This window comes from Phyllostomus discolor, chromosome 6 (assembly GCF_004126475.2).
Source record: "Phyllostomus discolor isolate MPI-MPIP mPhyDis1 chromosome 6, mPhyDis1.pri.v3, whole genome shotgun sequence".
NCBI classification, from domain to species: domain Eukaryota; kingdom Metazoa; phylum Chordata; class Mammalia; order Chiroptera; family Phyllostomidae; genus Phyllostomus; species Phyllostomus discolor.
In genome coordinates this window covers 6,273,668-6,291,336 of record NC_040908.2, presented here as the reverse complement: position 1 = coordinate 6,291,336, position 17,669 = coordinate 6,273,668, and the positions used below count along the sequence as shown (strand labels likewise).

Below are 17,669 nucleotides of genomic sequence, written 5' to 3'. Positions count from 1 at the left end.
AGCAAGGGAGCAGCCCCCGTCCCCCGGGAGCTGGAGTCCTGTCAGAAGGGCAGATTGTTACACAGATAATGGCCAGGCCTTGGCGGTCAGTGAAGGAGAAGTGAAGGGACGTGTGAGGGGCACGCCTGAACCACGTGTTTTATGTGAAGAAAGTGTGGGGATGTCAAAGAAGGGAGTGACGTGCAAGCTGACTTCTAAGAGCATCCTTGGGAAAGCGACTTAAGGAGGTTCTGAGAACATAAGCTGAATCTGGCATATTTTTTAGAGTCCGGATGTTCACTGTGATAAATAAAAGACTAGTATTATTGGTAGAATTACAGATTATGTCTATTTTACTTTGTATTTAAATTTTTCCCTCCTTATAGTTGTCATTTTAAATGGTGACTAGAAATGGAAACTTCAAAGGGCAGAATACAAATATGAAATCTTTTTAGCAAAGAAGTCCAGAGTCCTTGCTGGGAGGAAAACTTCGGCTTTACCTGCTGAGGTTGGAGTGGGTGGTCTGGGAGTGCCACTAACCCCTGATTGCTAGGAGCCCGAGATCTGATTCTGTGATTGGTAAGCAGACCAGAAGGTAAAAGTTGCTGTGACCTTTTGTCCTGCACTTTTTAGAAATCAGGCTCATCTTCACTTTTTATTTTTTAATTAATTTGAAAGATGATGCGAGTGAGCTCTTTCATGAATCGATGCTGTCGAAAATCATGAAGTCATTCGTATGTGTTTATTTACAGGTGAAGACCCCGATGAAAGGCGCGGACAGGTTCTGATGCTTCTGGTTGAGCAGGCGCTCCGTTTCCATGACTACAAAGCAGCCAGTGTGCACTGTCGGGAGCTGATGGCCGCAGGTGAAGTAGACACCCACTTAGCAGCTTGTTCGTGTCCCCTTCCCGTGATGCGGAGTGGGAAGGGCCTGTTCTGGGGTCAGCTGGCCTGGTCGGTAAGCCGGCCACGTTGTGTTCACGAGACTGGAAAGACGTTTTGTGAGCACTGGTGAGTGTGCACGCCATGTGCTCACACACTTACGTACTAATGGATTCAGGGCTTGTATTTTACCTGAGATTCTGGTTGCTTTCCACTTCCTATTAAAACTGTCTCCTAAGTTTAAGATCAATTTTATGTAAAATATCGAATGCCTTGTTATGTCTTTGTTATTTAAAAGAAAGTCTAAATTTTTGAAGTAGCTACAATTTGTGACTGTATAGGCAACACTTCCATTTTTTTTGGAAGATGGCATAGTGCTCTTTCAACGAAAATTGAGAAATGTGGAAGTAGTTTGTAGCCCTAAAATTGTCTCTATTGAAATTCTGATTTAGCTCTCTGGAGGATGAGCAGGTTTTATTGTAGAATAATTTCTCTACTAAAAAACATAACACATTCCCCGGTGGGAGGAAGTGACACCACCTCGTCCTGGGCTCGGGACTAAATAGTCTACCCGCTGTGGCCATTGCCCAGCGCACAGCAGCCCAGCACACATTTTTGCCCGCCGCCTGCGCCTCCGCAGGGAGCAGTTCCCAGCACGCTGCCCCACTTCGTGGGGGTTCGTGGAGGTGTGCACGTTCTGTGTGTATACTGGTACAGAATATATTGTTCTGGCACTTGTTAAAAATGGTAAGAACGGCTTTATTCAGCACTTTCCCAGTAGGTGTTAAGAGGGTTGCAGCAGGGGGAGAGGTCGAGCTGAACCCCGAATACAGAAAAGACACCTGGGGGCTTGTGGCCGAGGAGCGGAGCGTAGGGTCGGTGGGTGACGGAGCATGGTGAAGGCACGTCATAGCTGCTGTGGCCTCCTTGCTCAACTGAGGCCATGGGATGTTGCTGCGGGCAGGCCAGGGGGTCAGAGGTCAAGGGCAAGGGCTGAGGAAGTTGGTCGGATGTCACAGGTGTTCAGTTCGAAGAGTGGGAGATTCCCTCTAAGCTGCCTCTGCGGGCTCGGCAGGGACTGGGCGAACGGGGCTCAGAGGGGCCGGAGTCCGGGGCAGTCAAGGACACAGTCTCGTCAGTGCGGCTATGACAGTGTCCGAAACTCGGGGAAAACACCCACTGGTCTACAAACTCAGCGTTGGAAAGTTGTTTTCGTAAAAGAGCTGTGTTCTGTAACATTCGTCAAGTGATTTTGCAACATGAAGTTGAAAATAATTACGGTCTTCTGGAAAAACGTATTACTCTAAAATTATTTAGAGAGCTGTGTAATAATTTTATTCCTGTCAGTGGTGGTACCTGGATTCATTTTTACTTTATATATTTACAGAAATTATTTTAGACGGAGGCCTTTGTACTTAGGGGGGAAAAAAAAACACCCTACTTTCAAACTGGAACTCCTTAGAGTAAGAATAAAAAGTACAGTCAAATCTCAGTTCTCAGTTGTCTGCCATCTCAGATATTTTGATTCTTGACCATTTTCACGGAAAAAAAAATGTCTTGGTTGTCAGCCGGAGAACAGTGTCAGTTCCCGACAGACACTCGTTCCGTGCTGATGCCTCAGGTGACCGGCAGGAGATTCGGGTTCCGAGCAAACGGCTTCCCCAACAGCCCCCCTGAACCCATCCCGTGTGAGGACCAGGTTCCACCGCATGCCTTAAGGATTCCCAGTGTGAAGTTGGGAGGGAGGGGTTTCCACCAGGAGTCAGGCAGCCTGCATCCTTGGTGCGGCCCTTGGGTCCCCGTCATCTTCTGTAAAGTGAACGGTTCTGTATTGTGTGTAGAATAATTTACCTTTTTCTAGCACTTTGCAGTTTGCAAGGTCTTTTAAATACCAATGTTACTCAGTCCTTTCAACAAACCAACCATTAAGGCATTGTTGTTATTATTACTGTCTCTCTGTAGCAGAAAAGGAAGTGTGATTCTTGGAACTTCCTGCAGCTCACACAAGTGTGTGTTGCAGGTTTGGGCCAAAGCCTTAAGTTTCCTCAGTTCAGACGTCCAGCGTTTTATTCAGTGTCGAAGCTCAGTGGATTCTTTGTCGTCATCGTCAGGTAGTCTAAACTGTAGCAGAGTTTATCAGGCACAGTTGTGTGAACAATAAACCAGTGTAATACTTCTTTTCTACCGCAGATCCTTATGTGCTTCTGGTTATATAACACGAGGCCTCGCTATTGACTGTGATTTTGCTTTGGCACATAAAACCGGAGCAGAAAGGTGTTGAAATTCTCATGTTAAATGGGAGGTTGTTCAGTTTTTGTTTTGTTTTTTTGTAAATTTTGCAGGTTATTCTAAAAGTTGGGATGTTTGTAGCCAGCTGGGACAATCAGAAGGGTACCAGGACCTGGCCACTCGGCAAGAGCTCATGGCTTTTGCCCTGACGCATTGCCCTCCCGGCAACATCGAGCCCCTCTTGGCAGCCAGCAGCTCCCTGCAGACGGAGGTGAGCGCACCCGGTAACGCGAAGCTGAGCTGATGGGGTGCACTTTGGTGGGTGTGTGGATCCGAGGTTTGTGGTCATTGTACAAAATAATAAGAGGATTTAATTTATGGGAGAAAAATATCTTGTTGCTCATGTGAAAAGGAATTTGAAGATCCCAGGATATAAAATAGTGTGTTTTTGCTTTATTATAGTAAGGAAGAAAGAATACAAAGCAGATATGTGAAAAATAGAATACTAGGAAATAAATTATTGAATGTAATAGGAAAATTTAGTCTTGTCAAGTATAAAACATATGATAAATGGTCACATAAAATACATTCAGAGCAAATTCCAAGCAGCGTAGCACGGTCCCTCACACTGCAGGGGTGTCAGACTCATTGTCACCGGGGTGGGGGCGGGCACATCAGCCTCACGCCTGCCCTCAAAGGGCCGAATGTAATGTTAGGACTGTATACATGTAACTACTCCTTAACTAGGGGCAAGGAGCTTGGCAAGAAACAAGGTGCTGGGCCGGATAAAACAGGGTGGAGGGCCGGGTTCGGCCCGTGGGCCTCGTGTTTGCCGCCTGTGCCTGGGAGGCCTCTGGAAATGGCAGGGGCGTGGGCCCTGGCTGGGGAGGCGCTAAACTCCCTAAAATCCACAGGCTAGGCCTGTGGAGGGGAGAACACTGCTCTTGCTGGGAAACACTGTGAGGCGCAGGGGACGGCGCTGGAGTCTGCTCCCTCGGGGCCCCGTGTGTCGGGTTGCGCACAGCTGGCCCCCTCCTGGGCCGTCACCTCCTGGTGATGCTCTCTCCGGAGCCTCAGGGCTGGCTCCCCGAACTCTTCACCAGGGAGCAGTCGCTGTTCCCTCCGAGGAGTCGCGCTGCATTTCCAGCCTGCGTTGTGGAGAGAGGCGGGTTTAAAAACAGAGTTGCTTTGTAATGTGTCACGTTCCTTTTTCAGATTCTTTATCGAAGGGTGAATTTCCAGATCCACCGGGAGCCGGGGGAGAGCGCCGGTGGGCCGCCCGCACTTGGTAAAGCGGCACCGGAGGTGAGCGGCGGCGGGGAGGGCAGGGTGCGGAAGGGGGCTGTGCAGGGAGCGAGGTGGGTTCGCCCGACCTGATACAGGAGATGGTGTGTGTGTGTGTGTGTGTGTGTGTGTGTGTTTCCTTTTCTTTATGTCCGTGGAGACTGCTTTTCTTTCAAACTTTCTTTGGGTGTGAAACGCACAGTGTAGTTACCTGTTGTCGCTGCTGTACAGAAATTAATTGCAGCGTTCACACGTGACAGTTTACCCATCTAATGTTGGCTGGCATTAGTTCTCAGCGCCGGCTTCTCAGAAGGGTGCTGCACCGCCACTTACCCGTCTCTAGTGCTCACGAGCACGCCTGTCTTCCGGCCGCCGCCTGCTTAGCCCTGGAAGTGATGTTACCTGCGGCGTGTGTTCTGTGTTTAGGAGCTGACAAGTTTTTCCATCTTTCAAGTCTATTAGACCCCCTTTTAATGAGGTCTTCTTTCTTCTAAGTCTTATATCTTTTTTTTAAAGATTTTTAAATTTATTTTTAGACAGAGGGGAAGGGAGGGAGAAAGAAAGGAAGAGAAACATCAATGTGTGGTTGCCCCTTGTGTGTCCCCAACGGGGGACCTGGCCCACAGCCCAGGCATGTGCCCTGACCGGGAATAGAACTGGTGACCCCTTAGTTCGCAGGCCAGTGCTCAGTCCACTGAGCCACACCAGCCAGAGCCAAGTCTTACATCTTTTGAGCCTCTGACGCTTCCCTACTTGTCCAGCCACATCCTGCATTTTGTCTGCCTTTCAGCCTCATCTCCTTTCTTGCCTTGCGGACATGTGCTGGGTTCTGGTCGCGCTGAACTCACCACCATTCTCTGAGGAGACTCCTTCCCATCTTTGATGTCGGAGTTTTCTCCCAGCCTGCACTGTCCTCCTTACCTTGTGCTCTGGTCCCCCCATCCACAGTATCGTTTCCTTGGTAACGTTTTCCGTGAGTCCTCTAACGGTGCCCTCTGCTCTGTGTCCCCAGGCGCGCTCATGTCATCGCTGGGCCAGTGTGGGGGGGTGCGGAGAGTGTGGTGCCATAGCTGGGGGCAGGGCCTTTGTCCCCGTGTTCTCCCCGAGGCTGCTGGTCCCGTCGTGAAGGCCTAGGGAGTGTTCGATGAGGCTCCGTGGGGAACGCCCACTGCATACGGTTACCCTGTGGTAAAACTGAATTAGAGAGTAGGTTTTAGCCTGAGAATAAAAGGCGCCCCCATTTAACCCATCCGCATGTGGTGTGGCGCCTGAGCTTTGGCCGCTCGCTGTGAGGGGTGCGCCCTTTCTCTGGTGAGCACACACCTGCCCAGAGCGCCAGCTGAGCTCAGCTCCAGAGCTGGCTCTGAACCCCCAACTCCGCCCTGCTTTGTGAAACCCCTCAAAAGCCTGGTGACTCCTGGGTTTCCTGTTTCCTGTGCCTGCAGTGAATCAGAAGTGTTGGCCTGATTGCTAGGTGGCTTCTTGGCAGTAGGACACGCTGGGTCGCCACGAGGGGGCACGTGTGGCTGCATTAGAATCTCTTTATAAATGAAGGAGACCCCCCAGTCCACTACGTGTTCTGCTTAGCAGGGAAGAGGGATCCTTTCAAAATGATGGTCTCGCCTCCCTTCTGTAGCTCCTCCCTTCGGAGCTCTCCTGTCTTCCTTCGTGCTCTTTCGGCAAGTGGCAGCAGATCTCCATCACCTGAAGTGCCAACCCCGACCTCGGCGCGCTCATCGTGGCCTTGACCCATGGAGTGAGCGCACTTCAGAATATCACAGCTGCTACTACGAGATTAAAGTCTAGTGCACGGCTGTGAGATGCCCTTGTCACCCATTAACAGTTACAGCAACCACATTCAACTACCACTCAGACATGAGAGCTCATGCATGGGCAGTCTGCTCAGTGTTCAAGACTTCCGTTGCTAAGTTGTGAAAGTAATGATTGTTATTTGTACATGAGCAAAGTAAACATGTAATCGCTGTGCAGTAAGTAGCATTTGCATTAGGACCGGGGTGGCCTACAAGGGTGCAGATATTGGCTGTTATCCCCGTGAACAAGATATTTGTTTGTAAATAGAATAAAATGCATTGTGAAAAACTAGCAAAATTACAGTTTTCCAGTTTCTTATTAATGCTGGTTATTATGTGTTTTAGATGTAACACTATTCTACCACTTAGACTATATTAACATTTTGTTTAGCCAGTATTAGTTATATCACTTAGCCAATGGTGTTTTCCCCAGATAAATCTAATTAGAGTTGGAAATGGATTATATACAAGGTTCCCATTAAAAAATCATTTTCACTGTGGGAAAACTTGTTATGAGCATTTTAAGTGGCTACAGATTTATACAACTGGACTAATTAATGTTTAGAACTGGGGCACGGACTCAAGCAGAGAGCTTATCTGAACTTACGTAAGGATCGATTAGAGCTATTTCAAGAAATGTGAGCAAGATGGCAGTCGTATTTCAATATCACGGACAGTCCTTTCTTTTTCCGCTCACCAGCCGATGGCTCTGTGGTTCGTTTCCACTTCTGAGCTGTCGTGAGTGACGGTGCCAGGGGTGTCGCTGTACAGGCCTTGGCGTGGACATGCGTTTTGACTTCTGGTCTGCACGCGTGGGAGCGGAAGTGCTGCCTCACGGCAGATGCATTTGCAGGGACTGCCGACTGTTTCCCACAGTGGCTGCCGTGTCTCGCTTCTTCCACCAGGCCGCACCGGGGTCCCAGTTTCTCCACACCCTCCCCGCTCTGGCTGTGGGGGGGGCTTTCTGACGCAAGTCATCCCCACGGGGGTGGGGGGCAGCGTGCTGTCATTTGGGTGTGCCTTCTCCAAACAGTGCCTGGCAGTGACACCTTTCCGGGTGCCTGTTGGCCCCTCCTGTCCCTTCTTCGGAGAAATGGCCACAGATATGTTGTCCATTTTGTGCCTGGGTTATTTGTGTGTGCTTATTAATGAGCTGTGAGAGTTTTTTAAATTCTGGATACAAGTCCTTTACTAGATGTATGAATCGAAAATACACTTCTCTCAGGGTTTGACCTGACTTTTTCCTTTTTTAATGGTGACTTTTGAAGTGCAGAAGTTTTTAAAGTTGCTGAAGTCCGGTGTGTCAGTATTTTCTTTGGTTGCTTATGCGTTTGGTGGGGCATTTAAGACATCAGCGCGTCTCTCAGGGTTGTGGAGATTAACTCCTGGGCTGTTTTTCCTAAGAGTTTTATAGCTTGGTCTTTTGTATTACTGATAAATAAGTAACAGTAAGAGGTTGCTTTTTATATGCAATAAGTACAGACTTGAAGACTTTTTTGTATCCACATACAAAAAGATGTATTTAGAACTTTACCTCATACTGTACACAAAGATGAACTGAATAGGATATTGGTTCTGTTTTCTTTTACATTTCATGAGAGCTTGTTCCTTCTTAAAGGATTTTAAATCTTGTATTTAGTATGCACAAGCACGAACTAATATTTTGAGGTTTTAAATGAAATAATTTCATCTGGAGTGGATCTGTGTTGTAATTACTGCGTTACCGTCTGTTTTCGTGTGTGTTTGCAGGCACCCGTCCAGTGTAGCTTCTATCCACGCAGACCCTGGGCGCAGACCCTGGGCCTCTATGGGTTCCCTCGTCTGGGACTCCCGTGGGGCGGCTGTGCGGAGCCCTGCGCTGTGGGGGCTTTGCACAGGGGCCCTCCCCATCACAGTGCTGAGGGTGGGAGAAGCCCAGACCGGGGGCCAGGGGGGACTTGGCCCCGTTCCTTGGGGCCCTCACTCAAGGACATGCCTCCTGATTGTAGAGAGAAGGGAACAGAGGATTAGAGAGAGGAAGAAAAACGTTGATGTGAGAGAGAAGCTTGGATGGGTTGCCTCCTTCAGGCACCCCAGCTGGGACCTTAACCGCACGACCTAGGCCTCTGCTCTGGCCAGGAATCAAACCTGTGACCTTCTGATTTGTGGGATGACACCCAACCAGATGAACCACACCGGCCAGGGCATATTTTATTTCTTGAAAGGGGAAAAAAGGGGGGGGGTTAGAGATGTGAAATATCTATGATAAAGTATTAACATTTATATTTGTTAACTTTTGATAATAAGTACATGGAAATTTGTGATAATTTCGGTCTTTCTGCTTCTTAAAAATATACAAATAATTTAATCAATAATACATTAATTTATCCGTTCTCTTTCTTCTCGCTCAGTTCTTTCCCTCCCATGCCACGAATCCCACTGCCCAGAGGTAAACGTTTTTACTGTTCTCCTAGGGTGAACCGAGGGTTACTCTTGACCCCCACTCCCTCGGCAGCCTCACCCACCGTCATGACTTAAGGATCAGCTCTGTGCGGGCGACACCTGCTTTGCAGCTCTGGCCCCGACGCCCTGAGTTCTGCGCACGTGTGTACGGCTGCCAGCCCGACGTCCGCACGCATGTTTCTCACAGACGCCCGGTCTCGGTTTGTGAAAATCGAGCCACTGCTCTTTCTGTGGCCCCTCCTGTGCCAGGAAGTGGCGGCTCCTGTTTTCCAGGCATCCCTGCTGCTCCTCTTTCTCCTACATAACACAGCCGGCCACTAAGGAATGCTTTGGGCTCCCCGTTCCCAGGGGACTTGGATTGGACCTGGCCTTACCTTCGTTACTGCTGCCACCCTGGTCTAAATGGCCAGCGTATCTCACCTGGAGGTTTACAGTGTGTTTTCCTTGTCTCCCTGCTTCTGCTCCTTCCCTTGCTGTGGTCTGCGCAACAAGGCAGCCGGCGTCCTTAAAACAATGTCAGATCGTCACGTTTCTCAGAGTAACCACCAAGTTTTCCCAGTCTCCTACGAGGACATCGGTGATCTGTCCTCCCTACCGCCTGTTTGACCCGACGTCTTCTCCCCTGCTCCCCTCGCCTCCCCCCACACACACTCACTTGGCTCAGCAGACTGTGGTCATCTTGGCCTTCTGGCCATTTCTGTAAGCATCCCCAATACCTTCTGCCTCTGTGTTCCACCTGGAATGTTCTTCCAAATACCCAGGCGACTTGTCCTCTCACTTCCTTCAGGTCTCTGCTCCAATATCTCCTTGCTGAGAGCTCCCCTGGTTTCTGTACACAGCATTATAGTCCCCCGGCCCCCCAGCCCCAGCCGGATGCCACTTTATTTCTCTCCCGGACTCTGTCGTTTATTGACATGCTTCTCTGGCATGTGTTGTATTTGTTTTCTGCCCTCCTCTTTTAGAATGTAAGGCCTTTGTGGCGGGGACCATGCTTCGTTCACTGCTCAGTTCTCAGCATCTAGAACAGTGTCTGTCATTTTTATGTTTGGTGTCGCAAATGTCTGTCGAGGAATCAATGGCTAAAATCGATGAGGAACATAAGAGGCTTGTGCAAACCGTGCACCTGAGGGAAGAAGGGTAGGAAAGGCACAGGTGTGCTCTGGGGAGAGCGTGCCCTGGGGCCTTGGTCTGGGGGGCTCCTACCTGTTCTCTAAAGGTAGGGGCTTTGGAGGAGGCCTCAGGGGAGGATCTCAATAGAAGATTCCTCAGCTTCCCAGGTGTTCCTTTTAATGTGCTGAGTCATCAAAAACAGCTTATGGGGTCAGGGCCGACTGAGTGGTCGCTGCTAGGACACGGGGGGGGGGGGGGGGGGGGGGGGTGGTTGCTGTTCATTATATCTGGTCCGGGTGCTGGCCATGGCGTCGCTTCGTCTGGTTTTGCCGCTTTTCTGAGCCTGGAGCTAAAACACAACTGAGGCCCGGATGTTCTCTCTAGATTGACCCAAACTCTGCCTCTGTGGTCAATAGACCCAGTACTTTATTAGCGAGATTATCTGCTGCTGGTCAGAGCCTCCTTGTCCCGACAGCTTCAGGCTTAAGGGAGTGGCCCTGCGAGGGAGAGGGTGGCAGGCGAGCGGGTGCGGGGTGAGCCCAGTTTCCCCGTCCTGCTGGCCAAGGAGTTTTCCCAGCTGCGTCTTCTGCCTCGGATACGTTCACAAGGCGTGCTGGAGGAGAGAGCGGTTGAGCTCAGTCTGGGCTCTGTCACCCTTCCTTCGTGGATGTGTGCCACCCGCTCAGTTGTGGCAGGCAAATGGGTCGCCCAGCAATGAACCCCGCGTGACCAGACACCAGAGAGAGCAGCTCGGAGACAGCTCGGTCGCTGTGGTGACTCGCCAGCAGGAATCGCTTCTGCGAGCCGAGCTTGCCGTGCGGACTGCCCTCGTCCCTCCGAGTGGACCCGCACCCCTCAGGCAGAGGCCTCCGTTGCAGGGTGTGAGCAGCGCTGCCCGTGCTCAGCGAGTGCCCCGGTGAGCTCGCAGCGCACTCGACAGTAATGAGGCTTCGTGTTAAATTTTATGCTGGGGGTTGTTGGTTTGGTTTTGAGCATTAATTTATTTCTGCTGCTCTACACTCTAAATTAATTAGAAGAATGCAGCTCTGAATAAAATGTGCCAGCAGTAATCATTTCAGGATTTTGCCTGACGTCTTTCCTCTTTCTTCGTTACGTGAAGTCAAGAGAGAGCTGTTTTCCTCATTAATGCCTGTGGTTACCCTGTAATCGTGGTAGACTGCCCCCAGATTAAATCTCCGCTGTGGTCCAAATGAGCTTTTTATTTTACTTTCTCTTTGGTGATTCCCATTAGGGGATCTCTTACAGAATGATCCTTGTGCTATGCGTACTCCTGTGCATGTGGATTTCACTTATCTTCTTGAGTAAAAACTTAAGTTTCATACGTTTTAAGTTTTCTTTCTTGAGCCAGTGCATCCATGTGAACAGAAGTAAAGTTGAGGTTCATTTTACGAAATTGAATAATTGGTTCGTAGCCTGTGTTTTTTTGATATTTTTCAGAAGAGTTGATTTTGCCTCTGAATGGAGTTGTATTCTGTCAAAGTGCCCTACTTCTTAACATGTTTATATTTTTAGTTCTGCACTTGGATTAGTTGATGACATTGAAATCATTTAGCACGCCTTCTCAATTAAGAAGATTCTGAAGATGAACAGGAACCAAACGTGTGACATGAAATCTTATTTGAATAACATTTAGCTACTGTAAACATGAACATATTAGGCTTTAGAAAACATATCTTCAAACACTTAAATAGCACAGTAAAACCCAACTTCTTACCCCTATCTACAGATACAGGCGGCGCATTAGGGTTTCATACACTCTGAGGACATAGCAATGAATAGATGTTGTCCCTGCCCTTGGAATGCTATCGCCTTGTTGGGGAGGCAAATGGACAAGCCAGAAAAAAATTATAGTATCAATATATTGTGGTAAGCGCACTAAAGTATGCCTCTAATGCTGTGAGTGCACAGGAGAGGGGCAGCACACTCTCTCAACAGGATTTTACTTACAGTGAAAATATTACATGTCAAGGAAAATACAGAAGACTATCTTTGTGACCTTAGAGTAGACCAAGATTTCTTAAAAATGATACATAAATACTAACCATACAGTGACAAAACTGAGAAATTGGACTACTTTAGAATTTAAGAACTATTAATAAAAAGATACAATTGAGATAGTGAAAAGGTAATCTTCAGAGTAACAGAAAATATTCACAGTTCATATAGCTAATAAGAGATGTTTATCCAGAATGTCTAAAGAATCCTTACAGATGAATAAGAAAGACTGACCACCAACAGAAGAATGGGCAAGAGACAGGAATGGACTCTTCACAAAATGAGATACTCACATGGCCAATAAGTGCACGAAAAGGTGTTCAACTTCCTTAGCCCCCGAAGAGATGCAAATTAAAACCACAAAGAGAATCACCAGTATTGCTAACAGGAAAGAGGCACGCAATACCATGTGTTGGCATGGATGTGGAGAAACCAGAACTCTTGTAATTGCTTGTTCGAAGAGAAATTGGTATAACCAATTTAGAAAATCTTTGTACTCTTTTCTAAGTCTGGACATAGGCATACTCTACGTCGTAGCAATTCTGCTGCTGGGTACGTACCCAGAAACGTGTGTGTTCACTACAAGTTCACTGCTAGCGAGTTGGGGGCAGCACGGTTGGGAGGAGCTCCGGACTGCAGAGCAGCCAGATGCTCATTGATGGTGGGAGGGCGAGTAAGTTCCGATGAACTCTCACATTGTAATACTCTCTTACCTTAGTGATGCGGTGGCATCACACTAACATCTACCTGCAAGAATACGAATGCATTTTGCTGAAGGAAAGAAACCAGACACAAAAGAACATACTTCTATTCACCTACACTTGCAGGGGTGTCCAACCTTTTGGCATCTGTGGGCTACACTGGAAGAGGAAGAGTTGTCTTGGGCCACACATTAAATACATTGCTGTACATAATCACAAAAAAAATCTCATAATGCTTTAAGTAAATTTACAGTTTTGTGTTGGGCCACACTCACAGCCATCCTGGGCTGCATGCAGCCCATGGGCTGCAGGTGGGACGCCCCTGGTTAGAGCAGGCAAAGCCCATCTGTGCCGCTGGGAGTCAGGGTGGGAGTCAGGGTGGCGTGTAGCTCGGCGTTGGTGGTGTGTGGAGGGGAGCAGAGCGGCGTCTGGGATTCTGGTGTCCCAGTCTGAGTCTCGGTGCTGGTCACGTGGGCGTGTGAACGTCAGTCAAACTGTACACTTGCATGCACACATTTTTTAATAGAATTCAGACTTCAGTGAAAGTTTTCCGAGGAAGGCTCTCCAAGCCTGGATTGCAGACAGAAAGGAGGCATTGTCTTTACATCATCCAACTGTGAACATACTCTCCCCCCTCCACTCTTTTGAATTTCTCACACCATCTTCAGTGAGATTGTAGTCGTTTTACAGTGGAGAAGAGTAAATGACCTTAAACTAATACAAATATCAGTGTCTGTGTGTGTGTGTGTGTGTGTGTGTGTGTGCGCGTGAGAGAGAGGTTGCTGATGCATCGAAACCCCCTGGAGAACAGGCGGGCCGCATGTTTTGCCAGCCAGCTCTGGTCACGAAGAGGGGAGAGGCCCGTGCCTCTCAGTCTGGGGGCCTGTGCACAGTGTGTTCAGCTCATTGGATCCATGGTTCATTTTCGTGTCACATGGTATCCGAATATGCACTCTGTGGTGTTATTATAAAACTCAGCATTGTTTGAGTGAATAATTTATTTCTTAATCTAGATAACGAATACTCTCAAATGTCTTGTCAAAGAAACAAGCATGAGCATGTCTCGTTGGCAGGATCTTACACTGGTAAAAAAAAAAAAAACCCACAGGAACCATTTTTACCTCCTAAATGTTTCCGAAGGGGATTATTTGACTAATGAGCTGTGGTGGTTTTTGCTTGACCAAATCTCCTTTTGTGGAGGATTCACGGAGGAACACTATGCTGGTGGTACTCAGTTTCACATTGTTTTGCTACCAGCGGAGGGGTTTTCTCATTTGTCTGGTGTCACGTCTGATGATTTTAAGTAGTCCCGTCCATCGCTGTTTGCTGTTAGGACGGCACACAGTTTTGCTCTTCTCGCCTCCTTTTCGTCGCAGGGTGAGGTCAGCGCCCCCGGCGGCGGCTCGGCGGACCTGCTCCAGTGGACCACTGCCACCACCATGAAGGTCCTGTCCGACACCACGACCACCACCAAGGCGGTGCTGCAGGCGGTCAGCGACGGGCAGTGGTGGAAGAGGTCCCTGACCTACCTCCGGCCCCTGCAGGTGAGCGGGGCCCGGCTTTGAAATCCGTTGTGTGGCTCCCGCCGGCCCACCAGCTCTGCCCCGCAGCCGTGTTCACTGCTGTCACAGCCGCGTCTTCTCCAGAGCGTCAAAACAATCTCTCAAGAAATCTGGGCCGCCCATCGTATAGGAAATGAGTCGTTTATTTTACAGAACGTAATATACTCCCACAGATACTTGCAAACGACTCTAATTAAGTTTAGGTGTAGTTGAGTGTATATGTCAGGATTTGAGTTTAGTGGGATGAAGAGGAAAATGGTTTTATCAACGCTTGCTCGCTTGTGCTGTGTGTCTATGAGCCGGTAGTAAAGGAAGAGCACGAAGAGCCAGCGTGAGGGCTCTCTGTAGCTAGTTCGGGCTGCCATGGCTCAACTACCGTGGGTTGGCCGGGTTAAACAACACACACGTCGCACGATTTTGGAGACTGGGAAGTCCAAGTCGGCTTGCTGGCAGATTTAGATGAGGGTCTGCTTCCTGTGCCCGCCTTCTTGCTGTGCCCACACACGTGGGGTGGGGCGAGGAGCTGGACCCCTTTATGACCTCCCTGCCCTCATGACCTGCTCACCGACCCAGGGTCTCCCCTCGTGACGCTGTCACTCTGGGGCCTGGGCGAAGAGCACAGTTTAACAGACTCTCCCATCCGTCCGGAAGTAGATTCAGGACGAGCAGTGGACCAGTGGTTTGGTTTCTGTGACAGGTCGGGCGTTGTCCCTGCTGTCCTCTGCACCCTCCCACTGTGCTCCCTCAGTCTCCCACAGGAAAACCGAGGGGGAGAAGCCATGTGCTTGCAAGGTCACCGCAAACACTCACGTGGCCATCTCTCGTGTTAGTTAATTTGTTCATCCGGCTATTCTGCAAATACTCACCAGGCATCTTCTGTGTGCCAGACACTGTGCTGGTCCCTGGGAAACAGTTCAGTCTCGTTGCTGTCCCCTGTGGAACCTGTGGTTTGGTGGGGATCACAGAGAAAGCCACAAAAAACATGGTGCAGTATGTGGTGGCATGTGGTGACGCGCACGGTGGACACGAGCCAGGTGAGGGAATGACAGGTGATATTAGGGTGGGAAGCTCTGCTCTAGCTGGGGAGCTGGGCTTCTCAGAAGCGCTGTCACCCTGAGCAGGGACCTGACCGAGCCGAGCAGGACAGGCACAGAGCCTTGGCGAGGGGACGTGCTCGACATCTGTGTGGAACGGAGAGGGGTGTAGAGCGTAGTGGTGCCAGCGGAGTGAGCGATGGGGAGCGTGGCGGGAGCCGAGATCAGAGAGGCCAACCGCACAGAGCCTCACGCCGGGACCCCCGGTGTTACTCTGAGTAAGACGGGGGCTGTTGGAGAATTCAGGCATTGTGGCTGTGGGCCCCGGCTGTACCCCTAATGAGGTCATCTGACTGCCGTGTTGGAAACGAGCAGCAGTGAGTCAGGAGTGGAGGCCACGGGGTAGATCTCCGTCCCGTACCCCGGGCGTGACGTGGTGGTTTGGGCCAGGGCGGCCAGGGAAGAGGTGAGAAGCGGCCGGTGTGGGGATGTGTGTTGTGGACCTGCTCATGGTCTGCGTGTGGGATGTGCAGGAAGGAGGAGAACTCAGGATGATGACAGCCCGGGCAGCTGGGTGCGTGAAGGTACTGTTGACTACGAGGCTGTGTGCTTGACTTAGGGGTAAGTCTGTACCTCTCTTGTTATTGCGTGCATCCCACTGGATTGCGGTTGCTTTCTTGTCTCGCCCGTTGGACTTGTTGAGGGTGTGTGTCTTAGGTAAGTGTTACCGTTGTGCCTACTGTGTAGTTTTTACTAAGTCCCAGTTGTCGTTTTGATCGCCACTGGCTGCAGCAGCTTCACTGTGTCCCTGGGCTACGCGTGGCATAAAGTAAGTGCTCAGTGAACTTGGGAGGAACAGGTGACTGTTTCTTACTTGACTCTTCCAGTAAGAGCCTTTGCCATCTGTGTGAGGGAAGCAGAACATAAGTATAGCTAACCAGACCGGAGATACTGGAGTACTGACTGCTAATGAGGAGCGCTGGTGACAAGTCCGGAAGGCATTTGTGTGGGCTGTGGCTGCGCGAGAGGTGGGACTGACAGGCGTCTCTCCCACCCTCAAACAGTTGTCTCTCACGCCCTCTGGTCAGGTCTCAGGAGGTGAGGTCTCAGGTGGGCCCGGAAGGGGAGGTGGGGTCTAAGCAGGCCCACGGCACGGACGGGAACCCACTAGTGGGAGGCAGCCATAGAGGTCGGACGCACGAAGTAGACCAGGGTGGCTGGTGTGAAAGGCTGGCCTTCAGTGTTGGTTAGCCTTTCCTAACTTAAACGTTACTCTACGTAGTTCGGATTCGATACTGTCGGCTGTTTGCGTTGCTCAGAGCTGCTAAAGGTTTTTTTGAGCAGGGCAGCGATGTGTGTGGAATGATGTTTTAGGGAGAGATCCTGACTGGGGTGTAGAAAACATGTTATTACGTGTGTAATACCAGTTCCTCCTGTGTTCTGATTCATGTTTGTCCGGGGACCAGGGACCTCCAGGGCACTGCGGGGCGAGGGTGAAGTGCGGCCGTCAGAGTGTGGTTATCCTCTCTCATTCCCTGCTGGGGTCTGTGCCCCTCAGACACGCCCTCTGTAGGTCGGGTCCACGGTGCACTTCGGTTGTTGCTCCCGAAATCCCCCTCCCCCACCACCACGTCTCCCGTCTCTTTCCTCACCTACTGTTTCTCACTCTGTTCCACTCAGGGGCGAGAGTTTGGTGATGCTCACCGAATCGGAGCCGTAGCCAATGAAGGTCTAGAGAAACAAGGCTGTCACCCCTTCTATGAGTCTGTCATCTCCAATCCCTTTGTCACGGAGGTAAGGCCAGTGTGCCCGAGACCAAGGGTTTTGCTGCCATGCTGTTGTGGGCACTTCAGTATGAATGAAAACCTAAATTTTTTCCTGAAAATGTCCTACTCTGGCTTCTTTCTGAATTATGTTATTCATTGGTTTTTATGTGATTTGTTCTATGTACATTACAACATACTGTGTTACGAGATTTTAATCAGTTAAAAATTTTACACAAAGTAATATGCTTTAGCAAGTGAGAAGTCATCGCTAAAGTCGCCAGGAGATAGAAAGTCTTATCGTCGTGTTTTCTGAGTGTATCTTGGCGGAGTTAAGGGCCCCCGCCGAACAGCGCGTTCTTCTTTTGTCCAGTCGGGAGTGACCTACGGTGCCTACCACCACGTCCCGGCAGAGAGCTTCGCGGAGGTCCTGCTGAGAACCGGGAAGCTGGCCGAGACGAAGACCGAAGGGGAGGAAGTGTTCCCCGCCACGGAAGGTACCAGAACGAAGCCAGTTCCCAGCGGGGGGTCACTCGGGTTGGGGGTCGCTCGGGTCAGAGAACAGCGAGCAAAACCACGAATGAATGAGAGTCAGGAAAGACAACGGTACATTTCTCAGTCACCTTGAATAGCTTAACTTGACACCATTATTCATTTATTTAAAACGTTACCTTCTGTTTTCTAGGTACTTACTAATACTGAGGATTTAAAAGGATGCATACGATATAATTTGTATTCCTTTTTTTTTATTAAAGATTTTATTTATTTATTTTTAGAGAGGAAAGGGAGGGAGAAAGAGAGAGAGAGAGAAATATCAATGTGCGGGTTGCTGGGGGCCGTGGCCTGCAACCCAGGT

At 49.7% G+C, this 17,669-nt stretch overlaps 1 protein-coding gene across 1 annotated transcript in view; it reads left to right on the top strand.

Moving 5' to 3' along the window:
- NBAS (NBAS subunit of NRZ tethering complex) overlaps window positions 1-17,669 on the top strand; it is a 239,213-nt gene that overhangs the window by 126,505 nt on the left and 95,039 nt on the right. The window contains exons 33-38 of the mRNA XM_028515331.2: window positions 732-845; window positions 3,204-3,361; window positions 4,306-4,395; window positions 13,831-13,998; window positions 16,731-16,844; window positions 17,187-17,310. Coding sequence (XP_028371132.1) covers window positions 732-845; window positions 3,204-3,361; window positions 4,306-4,395; window positions 13,831-13,998; window positions 16,731-16,844; window positions 17,187-17,310 — 768 coding nt within the window. The remainder of the gene's footprint in view (window positions 1-731; window positions 846-3,203; window positions 3,362-4,305; window positions 4,396-13,830; window positions 13,999-16,730; window positions 16,845-17,186; window positions 17,311-17,669) is intronic.